Source organism: Scatophagus argus, chromosome 14 (genome assembly GCF_020382885.2).
Source record: "Scatophagus argus isolate fScaArg1 chromosome 14, fScaArg1.pri, whole genome shotgun sequence".
NCBI lineage: Eukaryota > Metazoa > Chordata > Actinopteri > Scatophagidae > Scatophagus > Scatophagus argus.
In genome coordinates, this window is record NC_058506.1 from 5,069,862 (window position 1) to 5,096,794 (window position 26,933).

The 26,933-nt window shown below is 40.3% G+C and overlaps 4 protein-coding genes across 4 annotated transcripts in view; 3 read left to right on the forward strand and 1 right to left on the reverse strand.

Annotated features, from left to right (window-relative positions):
- Positions 1–829: 829 nt before the first annotated feature.
- On the forward strand, positions 830–6,736 carry ube2g1a (ubiquitin-conjugating enzyme E2G 1a (UBC7 homolog, yeast)). The gene is made up of 6 exons (XM_046411665.1): positions 830–1,032; positions 2,839–2,941; positions 3,067–3,164; positions 4,249–4,427; positions 4,774–4,893; positions 5,451–6,736. The coding sequence occupies exons 1-5, from the start codon at positions 987–989 to the stop codon at positions 4,858–4,860; spliced, it is 513 nt and encodes a 170-aa protein (XP_046267621.1). The 5' UTR covers positions 830–986; the 3' UTR covers positions 4,861–4,893; positions 5,451–6,736.
- A 1,398-nt stretch (positions 6,737–8,134) lies between these two features.
- ankfy1 (ankyrin repeat and FYVE domain containing 1) lies at positions 8,135–22,057 on the forward strand. The gene is made up of 25 exons (XM_046411664.1): positions 8,135–8,242; positions 9,954–10,152; positions 10,407–10,525; positions 10,931–11,066; positions 11,212–11,335; positions 11,918–12,067; positions 12,175–12,340; positions 12,579–12,783; positions 12,889–12,957; positions 13,238–13,440; positions 13,524–13,621; positions 13,988–14,189; positions 14,350–14,448; positions 14,592–14,745; positions 15,097–15,265; positions 15,907–16,025; positions 16,842–16,998; positions 19,177–19,377; positions 19,482–19,658; positions 19,774–19,921; positions 20,696–20,786; positions 20,947–21,071; positions 21,158–21,304; positions 21,444–21,534; positions 21,705–22,057. The coding sequence occupies exons 1-25, from the start codon at positions 8,233–8,235 to the stop codon at positions 21,835–21,837; spliced, it is 3,492 nt and encodes a 1,163-aa protein (XP_046267620.1). The 5' UTR covers positions 8,135–8,232; the 3' UTR covers positions 21,838–22,057.
- A 1,111-nt stretch (positions 22,058–23,168) lies between these two features.
- Positions 23,169–25,742, reverse strand: LOC124071047 (neuferricin; the record flags this gene model as incomplete). Its single annotated transcript, XM_046411476.1, has 4 exons — positions 23,169–23,728; positions 23,836–24,022; positions 24,794–24,934; positions 25,346–25,742. Coding segments are annotated over 4 exons (900 nt in total), but the record flags the coding sequence as incomplete, so codon positions are not given.
- A 31-nt stretch (positions 25,743–25,773) lies between these two features.
- Positions 25,774–26,933, forward strand: part of zzef1 (zinc finger, ZZ-type with EF hand domain 1) — a 31,152-nt gene continuing 29,992 nt past the window's right edge. The window contains exon 1 of the mRNA XM_046411663.1: positions 25,774–26,306. Coding sequence (XP_046267619.1) covers positions 25,899–26,306 — 408 coding nt within the window. The 5' untranslated portion in view covers positions 25,774–25,898. The remainder of the gene's footprint in view (positions 26,307–26,933) is intronic.

Sequence of the window (26,933 nt, forward strand, 5' to 3'; positions counted from 1 at the left end):
TTTATATTTATTTGTTTTAATATTATTATTATTTTATTTGCAGAAGTGGTGTTGACTATAATTACAATCTAAGCCAATTTTGTTAAAATTTCAAAATTTCTTCTTCTGGGAGTTTTTCCTTAGTTGATGTGAGGGTCTAAGGGCAGAGGATGTTGCTATGATGTTATGCAAATCACTTTGAGACAAACTGCTTGTAAAAAATGGGCTATACAAATAAGTGCCTTGTCTTTTACATACTTAAATGCAGATTTAGAATAACACCACTCCAAAGCTGTTACAATTTCATTGTACTCCTTGTACAATATAAAGGCTTTTGATTCTGATTCTGAATTTTGAGGGCCATTAAGATCAGGTCTGATGTTGCCATCTAGTGTCTACTGTGAGTTACAGTCAACACTAAGCTGAAATATCAGACTGTTTTGGTGAAGCTCAAAAGTGAGTCTCATCCCGTGACAGCAAAATGATTTTCATGGAGAAATTATATTTGAAGCACAGCACAGCAACTAAAGCAGATAAATGCTGTATTTACACTATATTTATTTTTAGTCCCATACCATGTTCTATGTTCTCAGAATACAGTACTCCGGTCAATCTCCACCTTTATTAAGAAGTCAGACGGCTACAGAACCATTCCTCTCAAAGGTATAAAATCATACTGGGCTGAAGAGGCTGCAAACAGGGTAGAGGATGTTAGTTTCATTTTGTTTTATTCTTTTGATTTTCTTTTATTGCTGCAAATCTAAGAGTAGATTGAGCTCAAACGAATGTCCAGAAGATGGCAGTAAAGCATCAATAAGGATTCCCACTGAGGTAAAAATTTTAACGAAGAAGACTCAGTAGCAGTAGCAGAAGAAGGCGACGAAGAAGAATGACGAGAATGCTAAACGGAAAATAGAGGGGACGGAACACTGTGTGGTGAACGTTAAATTAACGCCGTTACCTCAAAGTATTGCCATTGAACATAGCTGCATTACATTATCTAAACTATGACAGAGCCTCAGTCAGCGCTGTTACTCAGGAGACAGCTTGCAGGTAATAAAATCTTGATGTTAACTGATGCTGGATGCCAAGCTAACATTGTCACTTGTGCGAATGCTACCGTTAGCTGTGATTCAAACGATGGTGCTGGCGCAAACTGTTTTCTTGAACCTTCCACAATAACGTTAAGGTCCCATGACAAATGCGCTTCGTGGAGATTAGTGCAGTGGAAGTCGACAGACACGTTTCTCTTTTGAAAAATAAACGCCTTCAGTGTTTGGAGACCAAGTCATTTAGATGTTTGTTTCGACGTTGTAACTGATTTCACTTGAAAGCCGCTGTCAGAAGTCCCATCGACTTTCTGATATCGGACTAGCTGGAAGCAGTTAGCCCAACGTTAGCATTTAGCTTTTCGATCGACTCGGTGTGTTTACATATATTTTAACCGACATAACATGCGGTGTTTCCTTCTTTTAGACATGGCGTTTACCAGATTTGTGATTAACATGATGATAGCTATTATCCTTATGGATAAATCTAAGTAACATTGCACTAGTTGACCCATTTTCCTCTGCTTACCATATAGAACTGTTAACATATTTAGCCAGCTCGCTGCATCTGTCGGCTAAAATTAGCCGCTGTCACTGTTGTTAGCTTCAACACCCCAAGCTAACTAATGTCAATCTCCTGTTATCTCTGTTCGTTATTTTAGCAGACCCAGCTGCGAATTAAATTTGTCTACCCACATATTACTCGCTTTGTAAAAGCAACCGACTTTTGGGTTTTTGGCACTGATGCTACATTTCAGGTTTTGTTTATGATCGTCAGGGACACAGTGTACTCCTTTGTAGATTTAAGATATTATCTTCATTGTGACGGCAGTTGATCTGGACCTTAATATTTTTAAATGGGGTAACTAATTTAAATGTCAATAATTTGAAATACACCGTATTCCTTTCATTCTTACATATACTTGGATATTGTAGATGTTGTTGAAAAATGAGTTTGATATAGTTTGACTGGCAAATACATGTCATGTGTTATAGACTGACACTTTCAATAGAATCTGTAGTGACACTGAAAGGGTTTTTACCTGATGCGGTGGAGCTTGGAAGACATCAAGTAAAGTTGTCAGATTTCGCTTGTAACAAGGAAGCATCTGTTTAGGAACATGGCTCTAAATTAGTGTGCAGAATGGTAGAATGCCAGTCAACTGACTGAGAAATTATACATGTCTACTCAGAGAGGACATACTGTTCCTCTGGCAAGGCTGCCAATCATCAAATAATATGACATGCCTAGAAGTTAATAATCTTCTCTATCTGGAAATGAACCAGAAAGCACATGGAGATAGACAGTTACATAGATTTTGGTATTCCTTATCCAGTTGATGTCTTATTCTGCATAACTTTCAGTTGAATTAGACCACATATGTCAAACCGGTCCACAGGAGGGCCGGTGTGGCTGCAGGTTTTTGTGCCAACTAACCAAGAGCACACCGTTTGACCAATCAACTGTCTGAAGACGGAGATCAGTTGATTAAATGAGTCAAGTCTGGTGTGCTGCTACTTGGTTGGAAAGAAAACCTGCAGCCACACCGGCCCTCCTGTGGACCGGTTTGACATGCCTGAATTAGACTATGAAAACATATCTGGAAAATTGCAGTGCAGTTAAGGAAGAGTTGACCCTTCACTCCATGCTGCTTCTTACTAAATCACCAAGCAAGGCCTCCTAAGACAACAGTAATATTGTCTCCTCAGCAGTCTTCACAAAAGCACCACATCAGTCCAGGTAATGGACTGAAGGTACCATGATATGAAACAATGACCACTTGAATTTGACATTTGTTTTTATATCCAGAGCTGAACAAAAATCCAGTGGAGGGATTCTCAGCAGGACTCATAGAGGATAATGATCTCTACAGATGGGAAGTCCTTATCATAGGACCTCCAGACACACTGTAGTAAGTATATCTGTCTCTTACATAGCAGGAGAGATGTAATTATGTTGTATGTTGTCTCTATTGCTGGATAGATGTTTTGTAAACTGTACAATGTTTGCCTTTCTTTTGATCTTGTTTGTTCACAGTGAAGGTGGTGTGTTTAAAGCTCATCTGACATTTCCCAAAGACTACCCTCTCAGGCCACCTAAAATGAAATTTATCACAGATATTTGGCACCCTAATGGTAGGTGCAGGTGTTGTATACCGTGAATGATAATTGCCTTTTTTTGTGGACATGTTTGTGGAGGTGAAGGTTGTTACTCTCTCAGACATATGTTATATCTATTATACAACATAGTGTTTATTTTAGAAAAATCGGCCCTTTGTAATATGTGTGAATACAAAGAATATTTATTTGCAGTTCATTAAATACAAGTTCAACGTAAAGTTTGTTCCATGCCCTTTGTTGCATTAATTCAATCTTCAGCTTTTTGTTATTATTATTATTTATTGTAAGTAAAAGAAATTTTCCAAGGCATATATTCACGCAGCAAGGTCGGTAAGAGGTCAAGGTCAGTGGATGAATTAGCTTCAAACAAGGATTTCTTTTTTTTTCTACTTTAGTACTCACGAGAAGTACTGGATGGAACAAAATGGTACACAAAATAAACTGAAATGCACTATTATCACTCTGGAGAAGCCTCAGCAGCTTTAGGTTGGATATAAATGATCCTTTAATAGTTACTCCTGATAACATGTTAATGTGCTACAGTTTTAGCACATGCCAAATTAAAAAAGAAATTATCTTCACTTGTTTCATACTTTCATTCTGTTTTTCAAACTAGTAATAACACAAGTAAATAGAAAAGATTTTTAGAATCTTCATGAGGTATTAAGTTATGCAGGAATCGATTTAAAATGAGTGCTAACCTCTACGAGTGGCCAAAATCCATTTCACTATATGTATGAGGACTTAATAATTGCTTTTCACTCACTGTGACCATAGTGTTTAATAGAAGCTGAGTAGCTTGGTAAGGAGGAAGGGGGAAGAATTAGACTGTCCAAATGTGCAAAGCTGATACATGCATACACATACTGTTGCAGACTAGCTGTAACTGCTAGCAAAGGTGCCTCTGCTGAATATTGAGTCAGATTGGCAGTCAGAGGCAGGTATTTTTATGGGCACTGTTTGTAAATGGTATCGTTAATCAGTTTGGTTATTGATTGACTAAATGTCAAGCTTAACGAGTATTTAAAGCAAATGTTAGCATCCATCGAAATAAAGAATAAGCATTTTTTGCTTCATATATTGTATTTTACTTTTTCAGTTGACAAGAATGGAGATGTATGTATTTCTATTTTGCACGAGCCTGGGGAGGACAAGTATGGCTACGAGAAGCCAGAAGAGCGCTGGCTGCCGATCCACACAGTGGAAACCATCATGATTAGTGTTATCTCTATGCTGGCAGACCCAAATGGTGACTCACCAGCAAATGTGGATGCTGCAGTAAGTGTACTTGTTGATTAGAAGTGGTGGTAAACTTAAAATTTATGTGCTTTTCTGCTCAATTCAACATCCAGTGGTGATCTTGGTCTTAAATATTTGTTGTTGTTTTTTAACCACAAATTTCAGTAAATTCCAAGGGTTTGCTAGTTTATGTTTTAGCGGGCACTAAATAGTAAATGTATTATTACTTGAATTAATTACTTGATTTTGTATGAACAAAGTTATGACTGATTTTGAGCAGTACTCATCCCATTAAAGCAAATACAGTGATGAAATTAAGAAAAGATATGCAATATGAAAGATATAAAGATTGAGCATCTGTATTGTCTTTTTTTCTCCTGTGCAGAAAGAGTGGAGGGAGGACAGACATGGTGCATTCAAAAGGAAAGTTGCCCGTTGTGTACGAAAAAGCCAAGAAACTGCGTTTGAGTGATGTTTAGCAAAGATCTAGCTTCATATTTTCAGGGCAAGTATTTTTGACTTTTCAGAATCTTTCGTTCACCAATCACCACTAACTCCAGCTGATCAAAATTGGCTTCCTGTTGTACTAACTGTAAACGTACAGTTCAGCCCAAGTTCAAAAATACGTATTTTTCCTCTTACCTGTAGAGTTACTTGTCCAGCTAGACTGTTGAGTTTGTCAAGTGTATTTTTTCACTTGAGAACCACAAGCAAAATACCATCTAGTTCCATTACAATAGAAGGCGGACATCTCTGAAACTCAGCAACGCACAGCAAAACAATCTACATGGATAAATATCACCTCAAATGAGAGGAGAAATATGTATTGTTGATTTTGTGATGAACTGTCCCTTTAAATAACAATGTCTTGTGGTTCACCAGTCTTGCGATAAATCCTCCTTTCATCAAGGCTCCATTGTTCAGTTTAAGTTCGGCCTGTTTTAGAGAGACTGTGATTCCGCTGTCATTTTGGAGGCTGATATTTGTACCTGTTGTTGAGGTAATGAATTGTGTGATTGGACTTCCTCCCATTTTTTTCTTTTTCTCCCCCCCCCCCCGCAGGTCTCCAATTGAAAATCAACATGGCACTGTTTTCCTGCACTCTTCCACCCCGTCGTCAGGCTTGTTCTCCTTTATTTTGGCGGGAACAGGCAGGCTACTGTAGGCTGCAATAGAACATAACAGTGACTACCAAGGCTGACAGAAAACCGCCAAGCAAGTGCCAACTCAAAAAAAAAAATAAATAAAACAACCCCAGAAGATGATAAAACATTTTTCAAGTCTATGAACTGCTTCAACATTCAGGAAGATATTGTAAAGACATGTATATAGCACAGACTAAACCGGATAATATATAAGCTCCCTTTCCATCCATCAAGGCATGTAGACCAAATGAGTAGCTCTGGTTCAGATAGATATATTTTTGTCCATTTTCCCCTTCTTGACTCCAGCATGCATTCGTTCTCTTTAGATTGTTTTAACAGGTCTTAAATAGAAAGAGAATTGTAATGCTGTTGGATGAATATCAAGAGCTTGATTGATTCAAGCGAGGCGTGAATGACGTGACTGATGAAGGGTTTTCCCGAGGAATACCGCCATATTAGAATACACAGCCGTTGTGGGTTCTTCGGCATTCTCAGAACTCGCCATCATGACGTGTCCCTGAATGATTTTGTTTTTCTTTGTCAGTTACAAGTCTTACCATCCTGCTCAGTTGACTTATGAAAGGCAACACGACCCTTAATTTTTGTGCACGCAAAGTTTTGTTGATCCTTTTTCAAAAGTGCCTCCTAATAAAATGCCTGGCCACTTCACGCTGCATTGAACAAGTGTTAAAAAAATGTTTTTAAAAAAATTGAGAAATTGTGTACTGCCTATGTGTGAATTTAATTAATAGCCAGCACACAGGGAATCTGTATTATTAGAATATTGGTAACAATTTGGTGTAGCAATAACTCCCCCAGTATGAAGTGTACACATGTTAATGTTTGATATCCTGATACAGTTTGAGGTCCTCTTCTCCAATATTCAGTTATTTTACCAACCTCTCTTTTCCTCGTCTGTGTTGTCCTCAGTAGGAATTGTTATGCATGCTTTATGGTATTTTTGTTTTGTTTTTTGCTGAATGTTTCCGGGGTTTTGTTTGCGAATGTTTGTGTGTTTGTGTATACAAGTATGTGCGCCCCTTTTGTTGCTCTTTCCCCGATCCACAATCTCATGATTTTTCTGCTCAATGAACTATTGCAGATTTGCCTAATGTACAAAGACAAAATACTGATGTATATTTTTCATGTTATGAAACCTGTCACCTGTAGTGAGTTCTTCTAAAATAAGACTTTTTTTCAATATTTCCTTGTGTATTTAATTCAGGGTGTGTTTTGGGTACAACGGGAAGTACATCTTGCTCAACAGAAACCTTTCATTTACACAAAATGTTTTCAGTGTGTAAATGACATTTATTTATTTCTTCCGTTGGTTAATTTCCAATATTCCAAACAATATTTTGCGATAATATTTACATGCATCATTTATCGTGGATTTCAGACAAAGCGCCAAGAGCGTGCAGTTTCATAAATATATATATATATATATATATATATATATATATAAAATCTGGTAGTCAGCTGTTTTCATTCACAGAGTTTAACTTCCTTTTGGGTTTAAATCACCAAATTATTTCATTGTTGCTGATGATAAACCACACTGCTGACTACATGACCTATTTGAGGTACTGTAACATGGCAGGTTAACCGTGAAGAAAATGCATTTCTAGCTGTGGTCCACACCTGTTTCTCTTGTCCAGTTTTGTGACAGTTTTGATTGTCTTACAAATTGAATCCCATATGTTTTTCGTGTTTTTTCATTCACCATCTGATCAAGTAAGTCATATTTAGTTTTCCTAAGTAAAATTAATGGAAAATGTACATCACCAGTGGTAGGGGAAAACAATACTGTCTCAAAAATGAGTCCACAACACCTTACTTATGTAATGTAACTAAATCTATCTTCAATCATTTGACAGTTCTCTCTCACTGCAAAATTTATCAGCAGAAAAATGTTATTCTATGTACATTATCTTAAACCTCACATTTTTTTCAAGAACTCGGTGAGCAGATTATTGACTTGACCTGTAGTTTTGGTCGTCACCAAGCTCCTGACAAAGATGCATGTACAGTAGACCTATTTAATTTCTAGCAGCGAGGTTAGTTAATCAAAAGAAGATGAATTGCCAATTATTTTGAAAATCGATTAATCCCTTAAGTCATTATCGGAGCAAAAATGTTAAACATTTGCTAGTTCCTGCATAAATGACAGGATTTGCTGTGTCGACTGACCACTGTGCACTTCCGTATCTGATGTAGAGATTTGTGGCTGGCACATCAGCACAACTTAACGGTAGAAGAGCACGAGCACCTGAAAGCAGCACAAGTTAGAATAGAAACTTTCATTAAAGCAACGCGAGATTGACGACCTTTCATCACTTTGAACATAATGTATGTTGCTTCGGGTCAGACACTCGTCTAGGTCAAGTTATGCTCACAATGAAATCATAGAACACTGAATGAGCTGTCAACTTTTTGTAATTAACAGAAAATTAACACATTATACCCTTAAGTAGAGAAAAAATCAATTCCGGAGATGGTAATAACCCAGTACGAGTTAAACTAAGTATAATACATCAACATTTTGTAAGGCCTTGCAAAAAGAACAGTAATTGTCATATGATAAACCATCAATTAACGCGTTTTGAGTAAACACTTGAACGCAGCACCACTGCCTACTATCGGCCTCTTCGTCATATCGCGATAGAGAGCATCAGGCCACGGAGCTAACGCTGAGCAACATGGCGGAAGGTATGAGATTGTTTTTTTTTTTACTATTTGGTACACTCCCTGTTTTCCTCGTATGCTTGTTGAACTGGTGGACTGTATCAACTAGTGCATTGGCAGTTTGATAAACTGTGCATTGTCTGTGGGTGAAAATACGAAACAATGCGACACTTGTCTTGTCACACTCGGCTTGCCAGTGAGCAAGCTCTATCGTTAGCCCTCGATGATGTTGCTAGCTGACTTTTATCGCCAAGAGTTAGCCGAACCGGGCAAGGGCTGGTGTTGGTGGGTTGGGCTGCGCAGAACATTTTTTGTGTAGGCAGATTACAGGTTAGAAAGAAAAAAAAAAACGTTATGTTAACATGTAGAGTTTGCAGGTAATGGTGATAATGACTAGCTAAACCATATCATGGATCTCATCAAACAATGTAACGTTACATTATCTATACTAGCTATAATTTAAGTAACAGTTAGCGCTCTGTTAAGGGTTGTTATTCCGTTCGTGAAGACATACTCTTTAAAATCATTATTTGTTATCAGTCCTGTTAAATGGATGGCAGATAGCAGGGGACTTAACAGAACAGGGCAGGGCAGGTGTGTCACTCCGCGTAAGGTATCATCTGCACCACCTGGCAGAAGTGCCATGGCCAAGGGCACCACCTATATTTGGCCTAGACATAAGGGAGCGTCTGTTGTGTGTTCCTCCTTAAGGGAAATCTGCTTACCAGCTTGAATCCAGAGAACAAACTCTTTTTCTGGGGTGTTAAGAGTTGTATATGCAGGATCTTCTTTGCTACCGAGCAGAAAAGATCTTTTTATTTGGTTTTGTTAAATGATTGTCTCAGCCTTCGCTTAAATGATAAAGGGAAGATCTTCATATTTCTCTAAAATGACCTTTGCAATACCTGTGTTCTGTTGAGACGTGGCAAAATTTTCACTGTGTTTTGTCGTATTGACAAAAATGGAATACATTTGGCACAAGCTTGATTATGGTGCATTGTTTCTATATGTTGAAGGTTTGTCGTATGTACAGTTGACTTGGGATACTCTTTTCAGATCTACATGTATATATTTGCTTTCCAAATGCATTAATGATTAAGGTGAATTTATTAAAATTGTCCAGTGGCTGGTCGGTTGGTCCTCAACTGCTTCACCACACTGCCTTTCCTGTGTTAAGCTGATCAGGTGGTTTTCAGAAACACTCCCCCCTCTGTTCCTCATGACCAGTAGCTGTAACGGTTTACAAGGGAAGACAAAGTAAGGTGCCGCCTCAGCATTCTTTGCCCACTAAAACTTAACTGGTTTAAAGGAAGGAAATGGGCCTCAGTGAAATTCTTGGCTGAGACATGAGTTAGTGTTGTAACACAAAGATCTGTAGAAAGTGTATTTCATTTAAAGGAACAGAGAAAGCACTGTCAAACAGAAATACTTTCTTTAAAATCGCTGTTGTCTGTTTTTAATATTTGGAAATTTCCTATATGCTTGTATAAAGAAAGCTGAAAATGTTTTTCTGTGCAAGTGTTTTAAACAAGTAATGGGACAGGAATATGCAAAGTAAGAATAACTTAAGTTATATTCTCATTAAAACAAATACATTTTGGAAGATAAATTGTTGGAACTATAGAACATTGAACCAAAGGGTTTAAATTGCTTCCAGTGTCTTGCTAACCTATTTTTGTTACCTTGTATGTTGTTTATGTCCTTCGTCTCTCTCTTTTACCTTGTTGTGGGACAGAGGAGGTGGCCAAGCTGCAGAAGCACCTGGCCCTGCTCAGGCAAGAATATGTGAAGATGCAGCAGAAGCTGGCCGACACAGAGAGGCGCTGTGCCGTGCTTGCTGCCCAGACCTCTGGCCAGGGTTCCCCTGCTGCAGACACCTTCATTAGCCGTCTGCTGGACATTGTGGGCGACCTCTATCAGCGGGAACAGTACAGGTGAGGATTGAGGTTGAAGTGAATGGATATTAGCTATTATATAGCTGTGTGTCTGCTCTGGTGTGCGTTATGCGATAGAAAACCCTCTTGCTGCATTTGAGCAGCTGATGGACTTGTATCATAAGATCATGAGATCCTGAGAGACTTTTCCATAAGTTCACTTGCAGAGTTTCCTTTTTTCTAACATTATTGAAGACTTGAAATATTTGCAAAATATACTTTGTGTCTGAGAGATGGATGTGTTGGTTTTGCAGTGATCTGAAAGTGAAAGTGGCAGGGGAGAAGCTCAGTGCCCATAAGTTTGTGCTGGCTGCTCGCAGTGATGTCTGGAGTCTGGCCAACCTGGCCTCCACCTCTGAATTGGACCTATCTGGTGAGCAACCCTGCTGTGTTGTCACTGTTTTATAGGAGTCACTTCAAACATAATGAAATCCGTTTGTTATGTACCTACCCCTCTGTTAGTCAACATGCTTTTGGGTTAATAGATGATGACTGAATATTTATTTAGGAGTGGATTGTGGGTGCTGTCAAAGTCCAGTATTGGACACAGTTTTGATCTGGGTTGGTTTTGGCCCTTGTGCCTGTTTGTCAGTAATCAGTGTAGTTTGTATTCAAATGTCAGCAAGTGACAGAACTTCTAAAACGTGTTTTTCAGAAAGAAAGAAAAATGGATGTTTTATTTTCATTATTGGTACAAAATGGTTCTTATCATGTTAGAATTACAACAGGTTAGTGTTCTAAGTGTACACATTTCTCATTTTGTAACATGGCTTTCTAGATTGCAAACCTGAGGTTGCCATGGCAATGTTGCGCTGGGCATACACCGATGAGTTGGAAATCAGTGAGGATGATGCCTTTCTTATTGACTTGATGAAGCTGGCCAACCGCTTCCAGCTTCAGCTGCTCAGAGAGAGGTCAGCACAATACTGACTTTTGCTTTGCAGGCTACAGTTATACTTGAATTATTGCAATTGGCAGTGTCAGTGCAGTGTATCATTTTGTAGAGCAACATACGTAGCTTAATGGCCTGAAAATATATTTATTTCTCCACTGGGACAGGTGTGAAAAAGGCGTCATGTCCTCGGTGAATGTCAGGAACTGCATTCGCTTCTACCAGACAGCTGAGGAGCTAAATGCCACCACTCTGATGAACTATTGTGGGGAGATCATCGCCAGTCACTGGGTGAGTACCTTTAGACAGTGTTTGTGCATAGCCAGCAAAGCAACTTAGGGCGAGTTTGTGGGTGCATACATCTTTGGAGTATATGATTTTTTTTTTTCCAGACATCTACTCAGAGCTGTTGGCAATGCAAATTATGCATGATCAAACCATGTTGCTTTGCTTTCTGCTACCAGCTGTTTGGATTTAGAGATCATCTGTATACTTCAGTTTTCATAAGTCCTGAGGCATGAAAATCTGTCTTTTTTAGTACTTCTTTCGACAGGTCAGAGCTCTATCATCTCATGGGTTTGAATCATCTCATCATTTATGATGCAGTAAATCCATAAAGGCCAAAACTCAAGATTATCTTTATGACCTTGCTTTAGAAAAAGGATCAGTCTTCGTTTTTCTGTTTTCACTGGCTCAAGGTCTCATAACTGTGTTTCACAAAAACAAGTAATTTGTCAGCTTAAGAACCTGTTAACATTATTTTGATGTTTCTGTCTTCAGAAAATCATTGATTCACTGATCTTTTCCATCATAGGCCAGTCCTGATATATGACACTGACACTTTGTTGTGCTTCACTGATTATCTTTTATTAGGATGATCTGAGAAAAGAAGATTTCAGCACCATGAGTGCCCAACTTCTGTACAAGATGATCAAGTCTAAAACAGAGTATCCTCTCCACAAAGCCATCAAAGTTGAGCGAGAAGATGTGGTCTTTCTCTATCTCATCGAGATGGACTCACAGGTCGGTCCCCCACGGATACCTTTTATCAACTGCTCACTGAATACCCTTTTTGCCATTGTGCTTTAAACATGTTTTATTGTTTTGATGTTCTTATCTCTTGATTTCAGCTACCTGGCAAGCTGAATGAACTGGACAATAATGGTGACCTGGCACTAGATTTGGCTCTCTCACGTAAATTGGAAAGTATTGCTACCACTCTGGTTAACAACAAAGCCGATGTGGACATGGTAGACCAGAGTGGCTGGAGCCTTCTCCATAAGGCCATCCAAAGAGGTACTGTTGTTTGTTTTTTTCTGTTAAGGTAATGTCAAAAATAAGCTCTATGGTCTCAAGATGTTCACTTAAAAATCTACCTGCCATGATAAATCACCTTATCAAATTGTTCACTAAACACCACGGAAGAGATACCACTCTAACATTTTAAGTTTTTTTATTTCTTGTTTGAGCATTGCATGTTCAAATTAATGCATAATAACATAATTTTTATTCCTTCATGGGTTTAATCTTCCAGGTGATGAATTTGCATCCATCTTCCTGATTCGCCATTCGGCTCAGGTGAATGCAGCCACAGTGGGGGCAGTGGAAACCCCGCTTCACCTGGTCTGCTCTTTCAGCCCCAAGAAACACTCTGCAGAAGTGATGAGCGGCATGGCACGAATCGCAGAGGCTCTGCTCAAGGCAGGAGCCAACCCCAACATGCAGAACAGCAAGGGCAGGTAGGTCATGAGGCTCTTGGTTTATGAACTTTATTGGATTACAAAGGCGTCCAACTACTGTGCAAGTTATGATGACGCTTCAGCTTTGCCATTTGCTGTTTTCAGAACTCCGTTGCATGAAGCTGTGGCATCAGGGAACGAGCCAGTGTTCAACCAGCTACTACAGTGCAAACAGTAAGTTCCATTCTGCTTTCAAATGGAATTTTTGAGTTTGTTTTTGAGATGATAAATCCCACACACATTATGCTCAGTGTTCAGTTAGCCTACCTATGAGCTCATCATAGCTAGTTAATTGACTAAAATGGATAATGACAAATAGGAAGAGTACAAAACAATTGTAACCCACCTTCGTGAGCTGTGTTTTTTAACATAGTATATAAATACTTATAAGATGCTTATTTAAAAAATAATAATACTAATAATAATACTGCATGTAATCTGTCCATCTTGTTAGACTTGACCTGGAACTCAAAGACCACGAGGGCAGCACCGCTCTGTGGCTGGCCCTGCAGTATATCACCGTGTCTTCAGACCCCTCAGTAAACCCATTTGAAGACGATGCTCCAGTAGTGAACGGCACCTCATTTGACGAGAACAGTTTTGCAGCCCAGCTTATCCAGAGAGGAAGCAATCCTGATGCACCTGACACTACCACAGGTGCTGTTCCATACCCTCACTTCAGTTGTTTCTTAAATGCAATGATGCTTGTGCCATTAAGCACATTTTCATCTCCCTTGTAGGCAACTGTCTCATGCAGAGAGCAGCTCGGACAGGCAATGAGGCAGCTGCTCTTTTCTTAGCTACTCATGGAGCAAAGGTCAACCATGTCAACAAATGGGTATGTAAGAACATAAGGCAATTCAGTTATATGGTTTTGATAATCAAACCTGGTGTGCAAGTAGTTTGACCTTTTCAACAGTAAAATTCTTATTTACATTTACAACAGTGTGCCATGGATGATCAATTTTCTGAAGGTCTTGTCTTCAGTTTGTCTTTTCCAAGGGTTGCCAACTGAAATACAGTGTAACATTTTACAGATAGCTGGAGAAAATGACAACCCCCCCAGTCAAATTTTTATAACTGGACACCTTAAAAAGCAATTTAATAACTTAGATAAATATAAAGTTTTTAGGTGTCAGTAATAAAGATTTTACTTCCTTTCCTTTTCCTACTTCCTTTTTACTTCCTTCCTTTCGTCTTTCAGGGTGAGAGCCCGCTTCATACGGCATGTCGCTATGGCCTGGCAAGCCTAACCGCAGAGCTGCTCCAGCAGGGGGCCAACCCCAACCTGCAGACCCAGAAGGCGCTACCTGATGACACTCTTGGTGTGTCTATGCAGACCCCCCTCCACTTGGCCATTGCTCACAACCACCCAGATGTGGTGTCTGTCATCCTTGAGCAAAAAGGTCAGTTTGTGTTTCGGGAGTTTCATACATTTGACTGTAACCAAAATGCAAACAAGGAATGTGTTTTAAGGGTTTTAACACTTTAGCTCACTACACATTATCACTAGTGTCCTCAAATCAAGTGGATCCACTAACTTCTTCCTTGATGGCTTTGTTACAGCCAATGCACTTCATGCCACCAACAACTTCCAGATCATTCCAGACTTCAGTCTCAAAGACTCCATGGACCAGACAGTGCTGGGCTTGGCCCTCTGGACAGGTAAATAGCACTACACCTCCACAGGGAGGTTGTAATACAGTTGATTCTGCATTATCCAGATTATCTCTGGAGGGCACAACCAGAACTGCATTACAGAACTGCATGGTGATCTATGTATGACATGTAGTATCTGTCTCTGTCAGGTATGCACACCATAGCAGCTCAGCTGCTGGGCTCAGGGGCCTCTATCAATGACACTATGTCCAATGGACAAACCCTGCTTCACATGGCCATCCAAAGACAAGACAGCAAGAGTGCCCTCTTCCTTCTTGAGCATCAGGCAGACATCAATGTTAGGTAATACCTCGGCTATACTGCAGTTGTAAATAATTTTTAATTGTAAACCTTTTATTAGTTAGCCAACAGTAGAGTGGTTACAGGAAATAAAGGGGGAAGACTGAGGGGAAATTACCTGTAACTACTACAGTGCCTGTTGAAATTGTACTTGTTTGTAATAGGCTTCACTTCATAGGTAAATTGCAGGATAAACACATATTGATCTAAGATGAGACCCAAAATATATGAAGGAGGAAAAAAATATTAAATTATTAGGCAGGAAAGTAGTCCTTGTACCATTAGCAGAGACAAATAAATTTCCATTGTCTAGTATCCAAGAATACTACACGTGTACTTTAATCTCCACTCCAGGACCCAGGAGGGACAAACAGCACTACAGTTGGCCATCAGTAACCAGCTGCCACTGGTGGTGGATGCTATTTGCACAAGAGGAGCTGATATGTCTGTGGTGAATGACAAAGGGGACCCTCCACTGTGGCTTGCCCTGGAGAATGGCCTGGAAGATATTGCATCCACACTGGTGAGATAAATGCGTACTCATATCAGTTTGGAGAACATAATAACATCGTAGCTCTTCACTGGTATACTTCCTGTTGTTAGCTGTCATGAAACTTAATTCTAGATGAAACCATAATTAGACAACGCCTCAGAGATAGATGTATGTGGTTGTCTTGTTGGCAACAAACATTGCCAGGCTTGTTTGCTATGCTCACTTGTTGGTTTGAACCTGCCTGCAATCACCTCCACTTATTTTATATTGCGCCAATATCCAGTACAATTTCCCATGTGTGCCTGTGTTCTAGTTATATTTGAGTTAAAAAATAGACTTTTAGGGGTATTTTATCCATATACTTGCTCTGCCCCATCCATCATGATAATATAATAATGTAAAAACATAATTGAAACAGTAGCAATGTTTGTATGTCTAACATCAATCATCTTCATGATCAGCCTTATTGAAAATGTCTGAAGCGACCAAATATTAGTTCCAAAAAGTGGAAAGTCACGATGAATCACTGATGTTCTGAAGACAAACAGCTGCTCATAGTCTCATAAACACCTGTATCCACAGCTAGTAGCATGTAGTTTGCATTATAACCTTGTTATAGTCTGTATACACTGTATGTTTTATAGAGCTGTGGTCCCGTATGTCCCTTCTAGGTCCGCCATGGCTGTGATGCAACATGTTGGAGCCAAGGGCCCTCTGGCTGCCAGCAGACTCTCCTGCACAGAGCTGTTGATGAGAACAATGAGGTCTCCGCTTGCTTCCTCATCCGCAGGTCAGCCAGTCTCCATATCATTTGGGTTTGGGAAACTTATTATATCATTATAGCCATGAATGCACATGTTTGTCTAAACTGTTTTCACTTTGTATCCTGGCAAAAGAAAACACAATTTTTAATGTTTGTACTTTAGAATATCGGTACAGGGGCTGGGGGAGAGAGTCCAAAGTGACCTCACATGGAGCGAGTGCTCTAAAAGATGCCAACTGGAGATGGGGTGAAGCTGGGGGCTCTTAGCTGTGCTGGCTTAGTCTTCAGTTGAATAAAGCAGCAATTTGTCCCGGCTTGAACATTTTTTTTGGGGGGGGCAGCCGTGGCCTAGAGGTTGGAGAAGCGGCTTGTGATCGCAGGGTCACCGGTTCGATTCCCCCACCAGACGGGCAGGAAAAATTTCGGTGTGGTGGAGTGATTAATGCCCCCCCACCTTCATTAGCTGGCTGATGTGCCCTTGAGCAAGGCACTTAACCCCCCAATATGCCCCCAGGCGCTTGATGCTGCCCACTGCTCCTGTGTGTTTCACTGCATGTAATTTGCCGGGTGTTGCATGTGTGTTCAACTAAGGATGGGATAAATGCAGTAGTCAAATTCAGTATGTGTATGTAAAAATATATATACTGCTAATAAAGTTCTTCTTCTTCTTCTACAGCTGAAGATATAATGAATCTAACTATCATGAATGAGAATATTCACAGGCCCTAACTATCATGAATATTCTATCAAAAGAGCCAACAGTTTTTAAGCTTGATGTTGCTGAGATGAGTGTAACTAGCTGTCTGAACCTACTTGTGTGTGTGTGTGTGTGTGTGTATATAGTGGTTGTGACGTGAACAGTAGCAGACAGCCAGGCCCTAACGGGGAAGGAGACGAAGAGGCCCGAGATGCACAAACGCCCCTCCACCTGGCAAGCAGCTGGGGATTGGAGGAGGTGGTGCAGTGCCTTCTAGAATTTGGAGCTAATGTTAATGCTCAGGTAAGTCCTGTCACATGAGTGGGCCCATTTCTGTCTGATACTACCAGGGCTGTTCCAAGTTTCTTGTGAGGTTTGCGTGGCAGCTCCTTTAAAGAATAGGGCAGTATCGTAATGTGTGTGGTTGAGCAAGAGAGAGTGAGCAGCAAACTGATGGCAGTGATTCATATTTGACAGTTTTGTACAGACGAACAGATAATAACCAGTCATTAACTGCAGGTTTCATTGAGGTTTGCAGGCAGTTACAGGACCGAAAGTCTATTTTTTCATGAGCGGCACTGAATGGAAGCAGGAGGAACAGAATGAGCAGAGAGTCAGTTTAGCAGTAACTGTACAGCACAAGTCACTGTTGGTCACTACATAAAGGCTGCAGCTTCGCAAGACTAACATGATGTTGCCAAGTGTTGTTTTGGGTTAATCCTGAAGCAACAATGGACTTTGCCCATAAGGAAAAGAAACATCTCCCCTGCTCCCTGACTGCAGTCTGAAAACTGAGCAGGAAAGGCTACCAGCTGAAAGCAAATAGTTTTAACTTGTTGTTTTTGAATGACTAAATGCAAAAACAGAAGTTTTTCATACGAGAAGAAGAAATTTTGGAAATGATTACATGCATATTTTTTCAATAAAGTTTGAGTTATTGGAACTGTTTGAATCACGCAAGTTGGAAAAAGCATCTGATCCTACAAGTAGTAGACTACTAATGACATTAGGATGAACTACTGGGTTCAGATAGAATGATTACATGTGTTTCAGCCTTTTAATGTTGATTTAGAAGTCAGATGTCGAGATTATAAACCAGGGGTGTCAAACTCATTTTAACTCAGGGGCCACATGGAGGAAAATCTATTCGCAATTGGGCCGGACTGGTAAAATCATGGTATATAACTTAAAAACAACAGCTTTAGATTGTAATTGTTTTAATATGATCAACATAAAACATAAAGCTGGAGCCTGAGGACAGTGTGCCCAAAATAGTACAAGCACAATATCACTATTAATCATAAAACACCTCAAGTTTATTTGAAAATTCTAAAGAAAAAGAACACACAAACACACAATGCCTCAGTGATTCAGAGAACTGTTTCACAGATCACAGAACTAGCACTTTAAGTGGGGCTGCATAGTTTATTTGACTAATGTTACCTGGCATCTTTTAGCTTTCATGGATGAAAATGGCCAGTTGTGCAACATCTGTAATGTCCGTGCTTTCATCAATTGCAACTGAAAACGCAATAAATAACTTTACTTTTTGCTTCAACTGGCTGTCCAAATCCATTGAAAGATCGGAAATCCTGTCTGCAACTGTGTTTCTTGTCAGGCTGATGTTTGCAAAAGCTTGGCGCTTTTCAGGGCACACAATCTCCGCTGCTTTCATCATGCATGTTTTTACAAATTCACCCTCACTAAATGGTTTTGAAGCCACTGCAGTTTCATTAGCAATGAGGTAGCTAGCTTTCACAACAGTGTCACTGATGTCTTGGCTGTGAGTGAACACAGACTGCTGTTTCTTCAGGCCCGCCAACTGTTCATTCACCTTCTCTCTTCTCCGCTGTCCTTGAAAGTTGTCATATTTGTCAGCATGAAGACTCACATAGTGGCGACGAAAGTTATATTCTTTCAGCACTGCAACATGCTGTGAACGCACCAAACACACAGCTTTCCCATTCACTTCCGTGAATAAATAGGAGTGTGACCATTTTTCTTTCACTCACTCTGCACTCTGCGTCCACTTTTCTCTTTTTTGACAGAGACATATTGGGGCAATGAGGGTTCCAAAGCACATAAGGTTGAAAGTAGAAGCCATAATAAATAAAAAAAAAAAAATTCGGCACAGACTGGCTGCACTTGCTTGACCTGCTTGCTCTGCCCCAGTATAAACAGTTTGCTTGCTTAACACAATTGCTATTGCGCCGTTCAGTGGACGCAATTGGAACAGCAGTTTCTTTTATTTTACATTTTTACTTTACAAAATCATCTCGCGGGCCAGATTGAACCCGTTTGCAGGCCTGATCCGGCCCACGGGCTGTACATTTGACACCCCTGTTATAAACAAAGCTCTGGAAACTATTCATCACAGCCCTGCTTGCTCTCTACCACTACAGAATACAGCTAATGAGAGAATACTGTGTGAGTTGCAAAGATGCTCTTCTTCCTGACCCTTTGTCTGTCTATTTCTGTCAGGATGCAGAAGGCAGAGCTCCCGTCCATGCTGCCATTAGCAGCCAGCACAATGTCATCATACAGCTCCTCATTTCCCACCCAGACATACGTCTAAACATTCGTGACCGTCAGGGAATGACCCCTTTTGCCTGTGCCATGACGCACAAGAACAACAAGGCAGCAGAGGCCATCCTCAAGAGGGAACCAGGTGCTGCTGAACAGGTAGTGCTGACATAAACCACTTTGTGTCCTTGTAGCAGCTCATAAAAATGATGTACAATTACAGTGTTAATCACTCTTGATCTCAAACTTCTCTTTCTGTCCAGGTGGACAACAAAGGACGTAATTTTCTCCATGTGGCTGTGCAAAATTCAGACATTGAAAGTGTCCTGTTCCTCATCAGTGTCCAAGCCAATGTTAACTCCAGGGTTCAGGATGCAGCCAAACTCACCCCTCTCCACCTGGCTGTCCAGGCGGGATCTGAGATCATTGTCCGCAATCTGGTAGACACCTCATATCTTTTTGGTCGTCTGCCTTTACTGTTAATGCTCATTTAAGTGTCATTGAAAGAGTGGTGCAGTTGATATTGTTTCTGGTTTGCATTTTTTCTGCTTCCAGCTGCTTGCTGGAGCCAAAGTAAATGAGCTGACCAAACACAGGCAGACGGCGCTACATTTGGCTGCCCAGCAAGACCTTGCCACTATTTGTTCTGTGTTGCTGGAGAATGGTGTAGACTTTGCTGCTGAGGATGAGAATGGAAATAATGGTACTTTATGTTCTTTTATTCTTATGCTTTTGTCAGCACTCAAATTAACAAAATTTCCAATCTACACAGCAATCAAATTACCAGTCGACTGGGAGGCCAATCTCTCATACATGGTACAGGACTACTCTGCTCTTAGCCATAAATAAGTAGATTGCCTTCCCAATACTGATGTTCGCTATTGCTAGATAAGCAGTGCAAAATATGTCTGTAACAGTTTCACAGTAATGACTGTCATTTTAAAAAAAAAAACAAAAAAAAAACAGTGAAAGTTTACAAAATGTCAAACCCAGTATAATAGAAACTGCTGTCTATGAGGTTTTGACAATCTTTGAGCCAGATATCAGCGGTTATATTTTGGTGCAGTGACTTGACCTGTAGTGTTGCAGTGTCAAAGGCATCCATGCAAATATCAGCAATTTACACAACTGAGATGGATGTTCATTTGTGTGGATTTTGCATGCTAAGTTCACCCCAAAAGTTGTCCACATGTACTGATATCCATATTACTATTTCACTAGATAAAAAGTTCAGTTCAGTTTTTTTTACACAAGATGCTATGACTTTATTGTGGTGGAGACTAAAATGCAGCGTTGTCCCGACAGCGCTAATTTGTTTTGGGCTTATCTTGTTCAATGGAGTTTTCAGCTTTAAAAATCCAGTTGAAGTTACTGTACACTCTCTTGTGTATGTGATTATCCTTTATTATCCCAACACACCATAATCCATAAAAATAACATTTTATTCTTTTGTCTGTTCTCCTTGCTGTTTTCCCAGCTCTGCATCTGGCTGTGATGCAGGGCCGCCTTAACAATGTCAGAACCCTTCTTACAGAGTCCAACATCGATGCTGAGGCCTTCAATCTCAGGTACACTCACTTTATTTCATAGTCAGCATTTTTCCTGAAGATGAGTAAGGTCAAACTTTTTTGCGACAGCACATTAAACATATACATGCACATAAACACAACATTTGAAGACTAAATGTCAACTTGCCTGTGTCCTTTTCATCTTTTTATATCTGCTTAGGGGTCAGTCACCAATGCATGTGCTAGGTCATTATGGGAAAGAGAACGCTGCTGCCATTTTTGAGTTGTTCCTGGAGTGTATGCCCGAATACCCTCTGGACAAACCAGATAATGAAGGGAACACTGGTACTGTAGCTGTATTAATTACCATTGTTTTTAATAACCGATGGTATACTTGTGCCAGAGTGACTGTGAGGTGTATTTTGTGGCAGTTTTGCTCCTGGCCTACATGAAAGGAAATGCAAACCTGTGCCGTGCCATTGTGAGGGCTGGTGCTCGACTGGGCGTCAATAATAATCAGGGCATCAACATTTTCAACTACCAAGTTGCAACAAAACAGTTGCTCTTCCGCCTTCTAGGTAACTTTTCACACTTAATTTATCTATAAGACATACAGCATATATATCAAAATAACACACACATTAAACGATATATTCTGACATTTATGTATGTGTTGATCTCTGGGTTAATAATTTAATATTCCAATGTATTGTGTAGACATGCTGTCCAAAGAGCCCCCTTGGTGTGATGGGTCCAACTGTTATGAATGTGCAGCCAAGTTTGGTGTTACAACACGTAAACATCACTGGTTAGTAGTATGGCTTTTCCTTTTTTACACAGTATATGCATAACTATATATGCTGTATATTTGCGTGTGTGTATACAATAAATAATCTATTTTTATTTATTTTGCTTAAATTTTCATTTTTTGTCATACAGTAAGATTAACTCTGTTTCCTTGTTCACTTTTAACTCTAGCCGCCACTGTGGGCGCCTGTTGTGCCACAAGTGCTCTATAAAGGAGATACCCATCATCAAGTTTGACTTGAACAAGCCGGTGAGGGTGTGTGACATCTGCTTTGATGTACTAACTCTGGGTGGGGTATCATAATGCAGTGGCCGGGATATCCTCCACCCTCTGCCACTGGCCATGCCAGGCCCAACTTGGCACAATTATTCAGGCACACCAGGAGAGGGGACATCAGTAGCAGGACAGACTTAACTAACGAGATTCCCGGACAGCTATGGACCATCACCTTTATACTATTCCAATCTATGAAAAACTATTAATGTTCTAGAGGAATGTTTCTAATAGAAAGTGAAACATTGTCTTTCTGTTTCTGTTTTGAACAAAGTATCTTAAAGTGGATATTAGCAGCTCTCCAGCTCGGTGGTGTTGGACAGAGCTTGTCAATCAATTTCCCAAATTCAGTGATGTTTGTAATGATTATCTTTTATGACAAGCAGGTAGCTGCTCTCTAGACATTTCAATTCAAAGATGGAATTTATCAAGTCACCTTTAGGGGGCAGGTTTTTTTTCTGTCCTCTGTTGGGATATTTCACCATCAGCAGCCTTCATGCTATGCTTCCTGTCTGAAGACAAAAAAAATCTGTGCTACAACATGAATACTTGCATTTATATAAGAGCTGAGACTGCTGTCAATCAAGAGGGGAAACTGTAAAATGCCCCAAGATCAATAGATCTACAAAGACTGAACGATCACCAAGTTCAGTGTAATTTTTCTTCTGTCACTCTTCCTCTGTCACCCCAACACTGTGTTGACTGGTGAAGTGGGACAGATAAGGAGGATTTAAAGGGAAAGCAACACATCTCTTTTTAAGCATTATTTTCAAGTGAGATCTGTTCCAGTTAGAGTCAGAGTTGTAACACTGTACTACCTTAGAGGTGAAAGATGGCACAATTGGACAAAGATGAAATTCCTCATGAAGTGAGTTTATCTCCACAATTAGTGCATAGGCATCAGCCAAAGTAAATGGGATACTTAACTTTTTTAACAGGGCAAATTGGGAAAGTGTCACCTAAACAAGCATATTTTAGCATGAGAGGAATATAAACGCTGGCCCCAAAGCAAAATTCTCTCAACAATCCTCATTATTTACAGAAATGCCTATTATGCCTATGCATGTCATTTAATTTGTAGCCTTTACAAGTCATTGTCATAATCGTAAATCAACTTTCAAAATCAGTCACCACATGATTACATTCCATTTTTGATCTGCCATGCGGTCCGTGTAAGAAGTAGTGATCATAGCCCCCACAATGTTGCCTCAAGTCAAGTTGTCGTCTTGACCCATCACATTTTAACGCTTCTTGATTTCTAAGCCTAACAGGTGCACTTTATCAAGATCCCGTGGCATTTCCTGATCATTGGGGAGAATGTGGAGCAGAGGCATGGCCAAGTAGTGGGGCCTCTTTAAGTATTGTTAAATTGTACAGATAAATGTGTGATATTTTTGACCACTACAACTGTTTTGTACTTTAATGCAGTTTGTGCTTGTCATTGTGACAAACCTAAATCTTGCCTCTGTTAATCTTTTATGCACATTGTTTAATCTTTTATGCACATTATATTGTATCTGTATGCTCAGATATCTAGCCTGTCTCTTCCTGGTGTATCCTTTTAGAGAAAGGGAGGACAACTTTACATAAAGGTCATCAAAAAACCAATGCATTGAATTTCTTTTAATTCTAACTTTTTTTTTATTATGCTTAAGTTCATTGATGTGATTTATAAAAGTTTTCCTGAGTTTTGTGCTGCGGCAAAGCAGGCCATGAATAAGTCCATTCTCTGGGTTGGCCCATAGATTAGTTCTCTTGAACAGAGCATGAGTCAGCAAGTGGAAGGCAGCCGTCATACTTCTGCAAGTTGGGGTCTTCCTCTGCTGCTGATGGGTCTTCAACACAGACACAGCGAACGCCCTTGGAGCCTGGAGAGAAGAGCTTGCGGGGGACACCCGTCCAGCCTCTTTCCACCCCACCACTGCAGAGAAAAGAAATCAAACCAGTCCTGTAAATCCTTATGTATACCATGCATCATATGCTCTGTAAGCTTGTTAATAATTGACAAGGCCAGAATAATTTCCATGCCTCTTAGTTGAGCACCAGACTCTTCCTCCCCCGGCAGCGCTCCACTGTGAGTTGCAAGCTGGAAAGCGTAACATCTCAGCCTCAGACTGGGCTTTGATTCGCTGGCCCTCTGCTAGTGTTGCTTCTGCCTGCAAAAGGGCCTCCGTGGGCTGCCCAGTCTTGCTATAGAACCGACCTATCACCAGACCTGAGATTCAACATAGGACAGGCTGGTATTTCACTGAAGATGATGGATGTCCATAGATAAGGAGAAGTTAGGGACACTTCACATCAGTCATAGAATTTTGCAATTCAAAATACTGCACAAGCTGTAACTAATTCTAGCTTAATGTTTAATTTATGAAGAACCCATTTATAGCTACTTATTTCTGCGGTTAAGACCCCTAGAAATGTTGAGGAATCATAAAATACTCTTAGCACGATAATCAGGATTTTAATGCACAGTGTCACAAAGATGTCACAGTCCTTTAAGAAAGTAAAAGTACAGAAGTAGCATGTGAAAAATGGACTTAATATAAGCTATACATAAAAGTAGTCATGAGGCAGACTTGCTCCTTTCACAGTGTTTTGATATTCTGTTTTTTTAACAACTTAATGTAAGAGTGGTTTAATATCTGTAATGATACTTTACCTTCTACAGGGTAGATTTTATATAAAAAGTAACTTGTAACAATCAAATTTAGAGAAATAAAAATTACAGTATTTCCTCTAAAATGTAGTGGAGTATGTAAAGTACTTAAAGAGTAAATCCACTTGGGTACAATCCATCACAGTAATCTTAGGAGCTGGGTCACATGTCAACAAATTCTATATAAAAAAACCAAATAAATAAATAAATAAAGCTGAACAGAATCTCATCTCGCGAGATGCTTCCATGGTAACCACTGACAAAATTTTGTTTTGGAGGAAATGCCTGTGCCATAGAAAGTATTGTAATCGGTTGGGGAACATCACATACCTACAGGTTGGTAGTCCCTCTGATAGAAGGCCAGCCAGTCATAAAGGGCCATCATCTGCAGTGGGGACAGGCTGGACACATCATCTGTCAGACCACTTTCCGTGAAGTCCCCAGTGATAAAGGCCAGTGAGGCATCTTTGCCTGAAAATGCAGGCGCATACTGTACATAATACAGCGCAGTAGATACTGTTGCACTCTAGCTGTTTATGTGTTATTATTAGATTGGAATTAACCTTATCTTAGCTTAGATTTGTTGAAGGATTGCTGTGTTTTTCAGCATCGGGTGGTATGGCAACACCACTTAGACAAATCACACACAGAACTGCTGTAATATTAGAACCGGCAGTAACAACAACAGCTGTTAAATTCAGTTACAAAATAATTGCATAAATCATAGCATTTTTTACTTTATTTTTATATCAATATATCAGAACGGGCTTTTTTCTTTTAGCATACTCAAATTTGTATGCCCCCCCCCCATATAAATTTTATATTTTAATGTTGACTCTCTTGTTAGGTGAAACATTTATGCAATAGGGGCAAGGAAATCACCTGCCAAAATGTGATAAGCACCACCAGGTCCGTAATGCTTCTGTCCCCTGTGTACATCAAAAACTTTGCCCAGTATGGCTAGGTAGAGGCCCTTGCTGCCTTCCTCCCCGCTGTACAGTGATAATTCACGGCTGTTCAGTAGCCGCACAGGGGGCCCCGAGGTTGAATCTTTTCCAAATTTAAAGGACCATTCACGAGGGAGGAACAACACTACCAGTGATAACAACGCGACACATAACGTTACATAGCCGAACATGCTGTCCCTTAACGCATTTGAACCATTTACTTCACACCACCATAAGCCTAGCAAAGCTGTGAACGCATACAACAACTCAGGTGCTTCCGTGACTAAAACATCTAAGCGCGTGCGCAAACTAAGGACGCAAATGACGTTCCAGGAAAGCGGACGTACAGTACGTCAATGCGGTAGTAGTGAACGGGAGGGCTGTAGCTGTAGGGTAGAGGTCTAAGCACAGACCGGTACAAGCGTTTCGAAACTGACACCCAGTGGGCCGCAGAGATTTTTGGAGGATCCTAGGTCGGTGAAACAAGCATGGGGAACGCAGAAAGCGGCTGCGGTGGAGGCAGCGGCGACGAGGAAGACATAGAAACTGAGAGCCCTGGCTTCGCGGAAGACAGTCCGGCCTCTGCGGCCACTGGCGTCGGAGGCGGCGAAGGCTCCGGTACTGGTAAAAGCGGAAGGGGGTCGAATAACGTGTCCGTGCCCACCAGTGGACCACCTAGTCCCGGGGTCCTCTTAGAACAAGTGAAACTGAGAGAAGCGGCGGCTCGCATTAGCGACTCAGGGATCACCATTCAGGAGTCTGTCCTGGCCGGGAATGAGAGTGTCCTGGTGCGGTGGCTGGAGGACCGATTAAACCGAGGAGAAGAGTCTGTCAATATGGAACAATTTTGTGAGATGTTAGAGAGCAGAGATGCCACGAGAGATGAGTGTGAAGAGGTATATGGCCCTAGAAAAACAAATGTAGCTTTAACAAAAAATGTGAAATGTCATTGTTTGGCTACTTTATGAGGTTTGAGCGGTTTAAAGCTATGTTCCTGCCCATTTATGGTGACTAATTTGCACACATGGTTGCCCTGCATGGTCATGAAGGGGCTTATCTTGACATCTTTATTGTGATCTCAAAAGTGTACATTGAGCCAATGCAAATGATATTTAATGGTGTCGCCTTTGCTTGTCAGGGTCGTTGTCACTGCTTTTTCCTCTTGCAGCATAACTCACAGCTTTGTTGGCGGACAACTGTTGTTGCTGATGAATGGGTTAACTAATGAATGTGTACTGCATTTGTCTTTGTGTGAATAGACACGGAATTCTATTGCTATACTTTAAATACTACACACTAGAATAGGTATTGTAAAAATCCTACCCCTATGAGACACAGAGTTAGTGCTTACTTTGTTCAATTCAAAAGATGACTTAATATAATAACATTATAACTTAATAATAAGCAATATATGTCGATCGTATTTTGTACCCTATAAATGAGGGATACCAATTGCTGGCCTATTTGTGTTTTAAGTTATATCAGTGTAGGTTTGCAATGGTGAGAGATAATGGGAGTGATGT